Source organism: Dasypus novemcinctus, chromosome 14 (genome assembly GCF_030445035.2).
Source record: "Dasypus novemcinctus isolate mDasNov1 chromosome 14, mDasNov1.1.hap2, whole genome shotgun sequence".
Classification (NCBI taxonomy): Eukaryota; Metazoa; Chordata; class Mammalia; order Cingulata; family Dasypodidae; genus Dasypus; species Dasypus novemcinctus.
The window spans coordinates 32,301,708-32,314,209 of NC_080686.1; the positions used below are offsets into that span (position 1 = coordinate 32,301,708).

Genomic DNA, 12,502 nt, shown 5'->3' on the forward strand with positions numbered 1-12,502 from the left:
TTTTCCCCCAACCCACCTGATTATTAACGCCCTGTATTAGTATTATATACTTGTTTTAGTTCATGAGAGAACATTCTCATTTTTTTTTCTGTTAACCACAGTCCATCTTCCACCACTTCACTGTGTTATACAGTTCCATGCTTTGTACAGTCCATTCAAAGTGTACACTCAGTGACTCTAATTTTCATCACAGTGGTGCTGACATCACCTCAGTCAATTTTAGAACATTTTCCTTTAATGCATTTTTTATCTCATCCATTGTCTTTCATTCCCATAAGCACTGTTATTTCTCTGTGCATGCATTCAAATTCTTCTTTATGCTCACCCAGTATCTTCTAAATATCCTTTATTTCTGTAGCCATATTTTTTTCTTCGACTCTTTAAATTGATTTAGGAGCTTTGTTTGAACTTCACTGGTTGTTTCAAATTCTGTGACTCATTTAACATTTTAATTTGTTCCTTTGACCAGGCCATATCATCCTATTTCTTAATATGGCTTGTAATTTTTTGCTAATGTCTAGGCATCTGATTATGATGGTGAATTTACACTAATTGTCAGTTTTCTTGCTTGGCTATGACTTTATTGTTGATGGGTTTTGTGTTGTGGCTCTTCTTTGACATCTGTTTTAATTTATTCTAGATATTTTATTTTATTTATTTATTTTTTTAAAGATTTATTTTTATTTATTTAATTCCCCTCCCCTCCCCCGGTTGTCTGTTTTCTGTCTTTTTGCTGCGTCTTGTTTCTTTGTCCGCTTCTGTTGTCGTCAGCGGCACGGGAACTGTGGGCGGCGCCATTCCTGGGCAGGCTGCTCCCTCCTTCGCGCTGGGCGGCTCTCCTTATGGGTGCACTCCTTGCGCGTGGGGCTCCCCTACGCGGGGGACACCCCTGTGTAGCACGGCACTCCTTGCGCGCATCAGCACTGCGCATGGGCCAGCTCCACACAGGTCAAGGAGGCCCGGGGCTTGAACCGCGGACCTCCCATGTGGTAGACGGACGCCCTAACCACTGGGCCAAAGTCCATTTCCCAATTCTAGATATTTTAAATTGCCCATTTTTAGCTGATCAAAATAGGACCAGTGTCGGAGTCTTAATCAGTGACCCGAGGATATTGGGAATGAGAGACAAAGAAAGATTGGGTTCAGGGGATCTGAGAGCATTGATTTCTCAAGCTCATCAGACAACTTTATTGATTACAAGGGGCTCTTTATATACCACAGTGCACGTGTCTACAAGCAGGCCCACAGCAGCCTATGTGCCATTAAGCATAAGCATTAGCATTAACATAGTGTACGTGACATCAAGGAGCAACACGTATTAACAATCAACATTACCTATAGTCTAAAGAATTTTCTTTTTTAAAACTTATCTCAAAGTGCAAAGTCTAAGTATTCTGTACATTACAAAAGGTATGAGCTCATCTTTTCCTTTAGCCTTTAACAGCTTCAGCCCATTTGCCGGGAACTCCCAATCACTGCATTCCTTAGGTTGCAAGCGTAGTCATGGAGACAGCACGTCTTTCCTTGAGAGGCCATTGTGCCTCAGTTTCCAACAGACCAGGGACTTACTAATGAGTTCAGACCAATTTCAAAGGGCCTGTGGGGAATGATGGGAAAGACACCTAAAAGCTTCTTTTTTTCCCCACTTCAAATTCCTGGGGACTCATTTTCCTGGCCTGCCAACAGATAACACTCTTCAGCAAACCTTTCCCCTACAGCTCCAAAGGGGATCTTATTTTCTCCAACCTCCACAGGGTGATATGTTCATGGAATGTCCCCCTTTGGGTCAGCTGTAGCTGTGATTCAGAGCCAGGCTTTCCAGTCCAAACTCACCAATCAGGAGGTACACTTGGCACTCGCCTGTGCCCTTCCTTCTCCCAGGGAGGAAGAACCTCTGTTCCCCTTTGTGTCAGCAGCAGCTAGTCCTAGGTTGTACTGAGGTTGGGTTATGGGCACCATTCCCTCTCGTGGGGGAAGCTCACTCACAGGTTTTGCTTTGGCATTTCCATCTCCCTATCCTACTCCCTTCTGGATAGTAGACAGCATTCCCCTGGGCTACAAATCTCTAGAGCAGTTGTTTTGGACAGTTTCTGCCTTTTCTCTCCCTGTTTTTAGGAAGAGAGGTGAACCCTGCCAGTCTCCATGCTGGCATCTTTCTGAAGTTGCCCTCTTTCCCAATTTAATCTTTTCTTTTTTTTTTAAGATTTATTTTTTATTTATTTCCCTCCCCTTCCCCCCTTTCCAGTTGTCTGTTGCCTGTATCCATTCGCTGCGTGTTCTTCGGTGTCAGCTTATATTCTTCTCAGCAGCAGCAGGAATCTGTGTCTCTTTTTGTTGTGTCATCTTGCTGCGTCAGCTCTCCACATGTGTGGCGCCACTCCTGGGCAGGCTGCACCTTTTTCGTGCTGGGCGGCTCTCCTTACAGGGCACACTCCTTGCGCGTGGGGCTTCCCTATGAGGGGGACACCCCCGCGTGGCACGGCACTCCTTGCGCATATCAGCACTGAGCGTGGGCCAGTTCACCACATGGGTCAGGAGGCCCTGGGTTTGAACCCTGGACCTCCCATGTGGTAGGCAGATACTCTATCCGTTGAGGCAAATCCACTTCCCCCAATTTAATCTTGAAGATCGAGAACTGACAAGGAAAATGAGGCAGAGAAGCACATTCTAGAAATAAATGTAAGCACTGAAATAGGAGCAGAGCCTGGTGCTGTCTGGAAATTGTACAAGGTTGCATGAAGCTAGGACAGAGGCATGTGAAGGAGAGAAGAGATGAGGATAAGGAAGTGGGATAGAGCCAGGCTGTCTCAGTAGAAACAACTGTTTCTGCTTATGACACTGTTCACTGTTGTTGATTCAAACACTGCTCTGTCAAGAGTTGGACTCCATGCATACAAACTTTCTACATTACCCATCTGTAGACTATGGTGTGATATAATTATTTGTGTATGTTTTTATACGCAAGTGTCACCCAAACAGAATTGTGGCTATGATTGACACCTGGGTATGTTCTTGAATTTCCCTTAGTAGTTTCACAACCTTTCTATATCCAGGATTGAGATTATGATTACCTGCAACTTGAAATCACCTATGTTTATTCTGAAAGCTCACTTTTCAGAACAAATCTATCCATACTCTTCAGACTGCCCCAAGAAAAGGGTTTCATTTTGTGAGGTGTGGATTGGCAAAAATCAGGACAGACACATGGAAAATTTAGATTCTAATGCCTGATAAAATTTTTAGCTTCATGTCTTGATATAATTTCACATTTATAGAAACTTTGCAAGACTAGTACAGAGAAATTGTGCCCCAATTCCTTTACCATTTTCTCTTATTCTCTTTCTACACACACACACACATGCACAGACCTTTTTTTTAAAAAAATCAGGCATTTTAATACTGATAAAATTATCAAATCCACATTTCTTATTTAAATTTTGCCAATTGTCCCAATAATGCCATGTTTGCAGATCAGCTTCATTTTATTTTCTAATCTAAGATTCCAATCCAGGATCATAGATTTGCAGGATACTGTTATGTCTTTTAAGTCTCCTTTAACTTTTCCTTGTCTTTCATGACATTTTGAAGAGTATTGGCCAATTATACTTTGTAAAATGTACCTCATTTGGGATTTATCTGATGTTTCCTCATGATTGGACAGAGGTGGTAAATTTTTGGCAGGAATACCACATAAGTAATGCTGTAGCCTAGAGAGATCCAATGAGGAGGTGCTTTACCTCTGTCTGTTTGGTGGTCTTAACTTTACTTACTTGGTTAAGGTAGTATTTGATCGGTTAATCCACTATAACATTACTATTTTTTCTTTTCTACTTAATAAATAGTTGATGAGGGAATGTTTTTAGAACCTGTGAATACCCTGTTCCTCACGAAACTTTCATCCATTAGCTTTTGTATCCATTCATGATTTTTGGCCAACTCAGTATGAATATGATGGCTGCAAAATGGTGATTTTTCTAACTCTCATTTCTTCTGCATTTCTTAGGTGGTATTCTACTGTAAGGAAGATGTTTTGTTTCCCCCCTATTTATTTATATCAGAATGGGCTCATAGAGTCTTATTTTATTGCATTAATATTCTTTTCTACCATGATTTATTTTGGTACTCAAAATGTCCCAGAATTGGCCAGTGCGTGCTCCTTGCAGGAGGCTTCCCTGTCCTTTTGACATGTCCCTATCACCTTTTTGACCTAGCATTATGTTCCACGTTCATCTTGTATTTTCTCAGCCCCCTGTCTGGAATCACCCATTTCTCCAAAGACTCCCAGTTCCTTTTAATGAGGAATAATATTTGGAATGAAGACCTAGGTTTGATGTATATACAATTAGCTATTGAGGTGCATTTGCATCTAGACCATTTTGGTGGACAGAGCAAGATATATACATGCATGTGTATCTAAATCTATTCCAGTAGCTATAGATATTTATACAGAAGTGTGGATGTTGCTATGAGTTCCTACTGATACCCCTCTTTTAATTTAACACCACAAGGTTCATTCTAGTCTTCCTTTTTTTAATATTATAACAACTTCTTCAACATGTAGCTCCCATTATCCTCTATAGTAACTCATTTATTAAATGCTGCAATACACAGCAGCTTCAGAATTGCTAACTTACTCTACTGCAAAGACAACGAGGGTGGAATATGTTTGTACAGTTCTTTCTGTCTTTAGAGAGAGAGAATATAGTCAAAGAAATATGTTCAAAGTTACTGGAACTAGTCATTGTCCCTCCTTTATTATGATTATATTATTTATGTGAAATAGATTAAGAATCATTTATTTCTGCTTGTATTCCATTTTAGGTTCTTTTTTCCCTTTTTCTTAATTAAATAAATCAACTTTTTAAAAAGATTTATTTATTTTATTCACACACACACACCCCGCCCCATCCCACCCCACCCCAGTTGTCTGTTCTCTGTGTCTATTTGCTGCGTGTTCTTCTTTGTCCGCTTCTGTTGTTGTCAGCGTCACGGGAATCTGTTTCTTTTTGTTGCGTCATCTTGTTGTGTCAGCTCTGTGTGTGTGCAGCGCCATTCCTGGGCAGGCTGAACTTTCTTTCACGCTGGGCAGCTCTCCTTACGGGGCACACTCCTTGCGCGTGGGGCTCCCCTATGCGGGGACACCCCTGCGTGGCACGGCACTCCTTGCGCGCATCAGCACTGCACATGGGCCAGCTCCACACGGGTCAGGAGGCCCGGGGCTTGAACCGTGGACCTCCCATGTGGTAGACAGATGCCCTAACCCCTGGGCCAAGTCCGCTTCCCTTCATTAAAGTTTTGACTATAATTAATAATATCCAAGCAAGAGTAAATGCTAAAATATATGGAACTTCAGGTCTGTTAACCTTTATTCTCCTGAAGATGTATTTTACATCTTCTAGGGGTGTACACTGGTATCTGACTGCTGGAGGTCTGTCCCCTTCTCTTTCCTTGGCGTTTCTCGTAGTTTGATTTTTGGTATTCTTTCTGTGAAGGAGTCTAGGAGAAGTAGACTGGTTGGGGGTGCTAATTTTACTCCACTATGGTGAATTGATGGTTTCACGCCCATTAGTTTGACACAGGAGTGAGTGGTTAATAAAACATCATAGGAACCATCCCATTTTATTCCTAATTGGTCTGCTGGATGTTGGTTTTTTCTATTTCTTTGGCAGAACTCAGTCCCCAAGCTTAAGGTAATGTAAGGGAACATCTGTGGGAAGAGAGAACCGACTTGAGGCATAGTAATGAATTGCCTCTAATCTTAGTCTCTACATCTTGGAGTAGTTCAGTCCAGGTGTACATACCACCTTGTTTCAGGAATGATCTCCCATATACCATTTCAAATGGGCTAAGGAGCCTGCTTCTGGGTGCTCCTCTTACCGCATTGGAGCCACCGGCAGTATCGTATCCAGAGAGAGAGTAGTTTGCCAGAGCTTGGCTGTTGTTTTCAAGGTATGATTCATTTTCTCTATTTTTCCTGTAGATTGAGGTCTGCATGATGCATGTAGCTGTCAACATGCGCTCAAGGCTCCTGACAGTTCCTGTGAAATTTTTGATCCAAAAGCCCCACCATTACCACTTTGTATTGAAAACAGCATTCCAAACTTTGGAATTATTTCCTTCAGAAGTGCCTTGGCTACTTCTGAAGCTCGTACCGTTCTGCAGGGAAAAGCTTTTACTGATCCTGTGAATGAATCTACAAAAACATGATGTTTATGATTTCTACAAATTTATGATTTAGGCATAACAATAAAGTGTACTTGCCAGTCTCTACATGGAGATGTGCTTCTTGCCTAAACTCCTCTAATGGGAGGAGGTACAGCTTTGGCTTACTTTCTGGATGGTCCTTTGCATTTTAGGTTCTACAGTTAGTTTTTCAGTCATTGATACATGGCATCTCTGTCAGGTGCTCTCTCTTCCCGGGGCCCCTGCCTGTCTACAGAGCCGTGTCTGTTGCTCTGTGTTCTCCTGTGTATTTACTTCCTGTGACTCCAGCATCAAAACTCAATGTCCTCTGCCATGTTATTTTCTGAGTTCCCGCCCAACTTCCCACTGATGTGGCCAAACGGAAGCCCTAAATTTAATTTAGCCAAGTAAAAGTGAAACCTCTGAATTTAATGCAATCAAAGGGGAACTCACCCAGAGGAACAGGCCAGTTTACAAACATAATCCAATATCTATTTTTGGAATTCATAAACAAAGCCAACTGCTACACATGGCACACAGTAGCTGGCTGGTGGAGTTTTACTTGAATCCGTCTTAATGTTTTTGCACGTCTGGGTTTTCCATCAGCTCACGCCTAGGGTTTTACAGCTTTCAGGATTTCTCCAGGAATAGGAGTGGTCTATCTTCCCCAATAAACACGCAGTGAGGTTTGCAGTGTACACGCGTGTCCTGGAGGCACTTCTGTGGACAATCTGGAGAAAAGATTGTTTGGGTATTTTATTTGGTTATCAGATCTCTTCCTAGCACAGGAACTGGACATTCAGGATGTACAGAAAACTATGCTTTACATTTTTGGTCCCAGTTAAACGTTTTAATGGCTATGGAAATAGTTTATTCGCACTTTTACTGGATAGTCCTCTTATAGTAGCTGATCGGTTAGAAATCGTCTTGTTTTTTCTTTAGTACTGAGTGGTTTCTCTATCAACAAAGCAGACAGTGCCTTGTTTTCCCACCTGTATTGTTACCCAAGGCTCCGGGTGGGAGACAGAGAAGTGCTGTCTCTTCTAGCAGAGCCTTTCTCTCCGGGTCCAGGTGGGTGGCATCTCCTTGAGGAATCTGGAATTTGGGTCACGCAGGTTCCCTTTGGGTTTTCCCTGGGGACAGCCAGGGCAATCTGTCTTTTCTTCACAGCAGGCACAGTGGTAGGTTCCTAATTTCTCTGGGAATTTTCCCATGCCCCGAGGGGGGCCCAGGGGCCTTACCTGGTTGCCCTGCATCCCCTGAGAAGTGTTGTTTGCCTGTTAAGGTACTGCTCCTCAAGCCCTTTAAGTACCAGTCTTCTCTACTTGGTCCCTGTTGTTACAAACTGTAGAGAAGATTCCAACCAACCTAAAGATTGGCAGTCCTAGTTCTGTCAATTTTCTGTAGCTTCTTTCTTACATCAGGAAACCTCTGAGTAATAAAGATCATAGTTTTAGTTTGTTAAAGCTGCCAAAAGCAATATTCCAGAAATGGGTTGGCCTTTACAAGGGGGATTTGTTAACTTAACAGTTTCAAGGCTAAGAAAAAGGCCAAATTATGGCATCATTAGGTGACGTTTTCTCCCCGAAGACCAGCTGCCCGTGATCCTGGACTCCTCGGTCACATGCGGCATCTGCTGGTCTCTCCCTTCTCTGCCAGGTTCTGTTGATTTCAGCTTCTTGTTTCTGTGCCTTTTTCTATCTCTGAATTTCATTCTCTTATACAGGACACCAGTAAGAGGATTAAGACGCACCCTGGGCCAGCGCTTACTGTAGTAACCTAATCAGTGGATTAGCTTTCAGAACATGGTTTTACTGGGGTAATACAGCCTCAAAATCTCACACTCCACCCTCTGGATGCCAGAAAGATGTGTTTTTTTCCATACACAAAATACATTCATTTTATCACAATATCCCAACAAGTCTTACATAATTTCAGTAACGATATTAAGTACAAAGTCTCATCAAAATCATTTATAGGTATGGCCTGTCCTGGTGCAAAACTCCCCTCCGGCTGTGGACCTGTTTCCAATATACAAAGGAGGGACAGTCATAGGATAAATGTTCCTATTGCCATACGGGGAAACTAGAAGGAAAACGGGGGTCCCACACAATACCGAAACCCTGCAGGCCTTACTCGATTAGATTTCAGGGTCTGAGGGTCACCTCTAGAATGAGGCTTTGTTTTCTAGTCTTGATGGATCAGCAGCCCCACCCTTTCCTAGGGCCCTGCTAGCGCTGGAGTGAGGGCTCCAGTATCTCCAAGCACTGGAGTGATGCCACGCTCCTCAAGCACCTGGCTGGCCTCTCTACAATCCCCCTAGCATCTGAGAAAGCTGGGGTGATAGTCTTCCTGAACAAAGGGCCACCCTCCCCAAGCTCTGGGGCATACTCATTCTTTCCACATACGTGGGTGGGCTCGCTCTCTTGGCCCAAGAAGATGTCTTTTGTCCAGACCTCAGCTTCCATGGTTCTGCCCTGAAGTCATTTTTCCTTCAATCTGTCGTGTTTAGTTCAGGCTGGCAGTGGTTCCATTCATACAGATCTTGGCAATAAACATGTTGGTTTCCCGTGTAGTCCACAGGGGTCCCGACTTCAGACCGTAGGACTTTCCACAAACCTTTCTGGATAACAGCATTTCCGACCCTGACTTGCACTGAAATGACCGACTGGTGTCATGTTCAGCTAAATCCTCGCATGGGGCTCTTTGCTTTCTGAAAGCTCAGAATTTTCCAAACCATCACTTTCTGGTTTCTTCAAGCCCAGGAGACCATTTCTCAGCTTATCCCTTTCCTCATAGTTTACTATAAACAGCAAGGAGAAGCCAGGCCACACTTTTCACACTAAATTTGGAAATCTCCTCAAGTAAATATCAAAGCTCATCATTTTCAAATTCTGCCTTCCATTCACTGTCACTACTCAACTTTGCCAAGTCCTCTGCCACTTTAAAACAAGGGTCACCTTTCTTCCAGTGCAAGGGCACATTCATCATTTCTGTCTAAGATTTCATCAGTAGTACCTTAAGGGTCCATATTTCTACCAACAGTCTCCTCAGAGCAATCTAGACCTTTCCTATCAAGCCTCTCACAATTCTTCCTGCCTCTACGGTTTCCCCAATTTAAAATCCTTTTAAATGTTTTTTATTTGCAATAGCAGCACCCCACTTTCCTGGTGTCAAAATCTCTCTTAGTTTGCTAAGGCTGCCAAAAGCAATATACCAGAAATGGGTTGGCCTGTACAATGGGGATTTATCAGCTTACTAGCTTTCAAGCTTACAGTTTCGAGGCAGAGAAAAACGTCCAAATCAAGGCATCACCAGGCGATGCTTTCTTCCCGAAGACTGGCATTCTCGGACCGGCTGCCTGTTATCCTTGGTCCTTAGCTTTCCTGCCACATGACAAGGCACCCAGCAGCATCTCCTGGCCTCTCCCTTCTCTTCCAGGTTCTGTAGAGGTTCATCCTCTGGCTACTCCCTCTGCAGCTTTCACTCAGCTTCTTCCTTCCTGTGGCTTTCTCTTTCTCTGTCTAAATTTCACTCTCTGATAGAGGACTCCAGGAGGAGGACTGAGATCCACCCTGGACCACACTTTACTGCAGTGCCCGAATCAGAGGTCCTCCCTACACCAGGTTTACACCCACAGGAATGGGTTAGCTTTCGGAACATGATTTTTCTGGGACCCAGCACAGCTTCAAAACACCTCCATCATACTGAAATTCTGGCAATCTCTGGACTTTCTGGATCTGTATCATTGTACTGTGGTAGGTAGTATAAATTCTTCCAAGGAAAGCTGAGGAACTTTCCTTTGCTGCTTGTAGTACCTCATTAATTTTTTTGTAAGTTTCGGGCTTTAGGACTCCATTCCACAGGCCCACAGCAATGCGTTCTTTATGCTGCTCTTATTCAGCCCCCTCGCCGGCATCATTTAGATTCCATCAGGATCCCTTATCAGTACTGCAAATTTGCTCCAGCATACACTGGGTTGCCAGGATTTTCTCCTTGCTTTTTATCTGCCTTTTTTCCATCACTATCCTTTGCTCTTCTCCTATTATCAGGGTATTTAACAAGGCTTGAATTATCAGCCCATTTAGGTTACAAATAAACTAAGCTTTCCATTTTCCTGGGGTTTTCCCTATAGAGTAAATACTGTTTTTCCAGGGGAACGAGTCTGATTTGCACATATACAGATCCTCTAGGGCCTCCCTGCTCATGAACTCCTGTAGGTGTTCAGCCAGCGGCACAGGTGCCGGTTTTAGAGAGGAACCCGGGCCAAACGGAGCACCCTGGCAGGTGTGGGCAGGGGAGGCCATTCCTGTCTCAGGCTCTTGTACCTCCAGTAAAGAGGGCTCAGTGGAGGTGAGGAGGCTCCCTCCCCTCCTGCCTCGGCCCCGTGGTACAGGGCAGAGGTGGGATGGATGGAGGAAGTAGCCTTCTGTTGGGTCCTTCAGGTTTGAGTCAGGAGGACACTTCTCCTCCCTGATCGTTCTTACAGGTAAAATTTTGTATTTTCTCAAAAATACTGCTGAGAGAGACAAATGATTGACTACATGTCATCACATCCCATTTCTGCTCTCTCTTACACACAGTTCTTTATTTTTTTATTTTTTATTTTTTTTAAGATTTATTTATTTATTTAATGTCCCCCCCTCCCCTGGTTGTCTGTTCTTGGTGTCTATTTGCTGCGTCTTGTTTCTTTGTCCGCTTCTGTTGTCGTCAGTGGCACGGGAAGTGTGGGCGGCGCCATTCCTGGGCAGGCTGCTCTTTCTTTTCACGCTGGGCGGCTTTCCTCACGGGCGCACTCCTTGCGTGTGGGGCTCCCCCACGCGGGGGACACCCCTGCATGGCAGGGCACTCCTTGCGGGCATCAGCGCTGTGCATGGCCAGCTCCACATGGGTCGAGGAGGCCCGGGGTTTGAACCGTGGACCTCCCATATGGCAGACGGATGCCCTAACCACTGGGCCAAAGTCCGTTTCCCCACACAGTTCTAATTGTAATAGAGTGTGTTTTTTCTATAGAGCCATTCTCAGGCCATTTCTTGCCTGATTCTAAATCCTTTTGAGGCCAGACTGTATTATGGAAATAAACCATTTCCTGTTTTTTTTTTAATAGGTTGATAACTGAAAACTTCCCAATTTTTCAAAATGCAGCCCAAAGGGCTACATTCAGGAATGTTAGGGATATTGTTAGAATTTCCCATTTCCAGAGTTGTAACAACAGATTAACTGAACAATGCATAAACATGCACTATAAACAGACTCTTCACACTTAAAATTGATCTATTTCAGAGTACACCCAGTGCTCTCAGGGACGATTTGAGTCCCATATTTTTAAAATTCAGGATAGCGCAATGGTCAGAACAAGGGGGATCATCTGGAAGCAGGACCCATGGTCTCAGATTGTGTCCAGGGAGCAGTCCCTGGTCCAGGGAACCCTTTTTACTTTTTTCCTGATCCACTTTCACCTTGAGACCTCCTCACCCAGTCAGATGTCCAGACCTGGAACCATTCCTCCCTTTGAAACGCGGAAGCCCCAGTGAGCCTGGCACGCCAGCAGGGAGGAAAATCTCAGAAACTGCCAAGCCTCTAGATTAACCCATCTAGATAGACTCTGGGCTTGATCACCGTGCTCACCTGTCCAGCTGGGGCTCCAGAGCTTCAGGCCATCAGATCCTTGAAGGACCCCTGGTTCCACCTGATCACCAAATCGATACTGAACCAGCGTGGGCATGCTGCGCGATGAGCCCTTGAAGAGCCAATCCCGGGACCGCAGGGGTTCAAAGAGAGGAAGCGTCTTTAATACAAAGTGCGATGTAGAACAGCAGGCTTGCGGGCCTTAGATCTGACTCCCCTAACTAGAGTCTGAAAGTGTTCTAGTACTCTAACAAAGGCAGGCAGGCTTAGGATAATGAGAATAAAGGCTCGCAGGACCGAGTCAGACATAGTAATAGCTGAGCACGCGTAGCCTGAGGACATGCTTAGTCGCAGGGCGCACGTAGGAAAATGGCTGCAGCTGGAGAACAAGTGGTCTTTCCTGCAGGACTGGGGTCTTGGTGTCGTAGGCAGTGGTACGGAAGGGTCTTAGGGGGGGAGAGCTGGTGCCCTCCTGCCATACTGTGAAAAACACTCCTGGATTGATTTCACCACGACATGGAACTTTCAGGGGGAAAAGCACAACAAACAAACAGATCCAAGAACTTATTTGGAAGAGTTTAGTTGTATTCTAACTTTTTATACTGAGTGCCAGGGAATGTAGACTAAAAACACCCTGCTACGCTTTGCATGCCTCATTAAAATATTTTTGAGTCCGTCATTCACCCATCAA

At 44.2% G+C, this 12,502-nt stretch overlaps 1 protein-coding gene across 7 annotated transcripts in view; it reads left to right on the forward strand.

The window, feature by feature from the left end:
- Positions 1-12,502, forward strand: part of SULF1 (sulfatase 1) — a 212,043-nt gene that overhangs the window by 196,804 nt on the left and 2,737 nt on the right. The window contains exon 22 of one of the 7 annotated variants that reach the window (XM_071207847.1): positions 5,981-6,052. The exons of the other annotated variants lie outside the window; for them this stretch is intronic. Coding sequence (XP_071063948.1) covers positions 5,981-5,996 — 16 coding nt within the window. The 3' untranslated portion in view covers positions 5,997-6,052. Of the gene's footprint in view, positions 1-5,980; positions 6,053-12,502 lie in introns of those variants that run through there. 7 annotated transcript variants of the gene reach the window in all.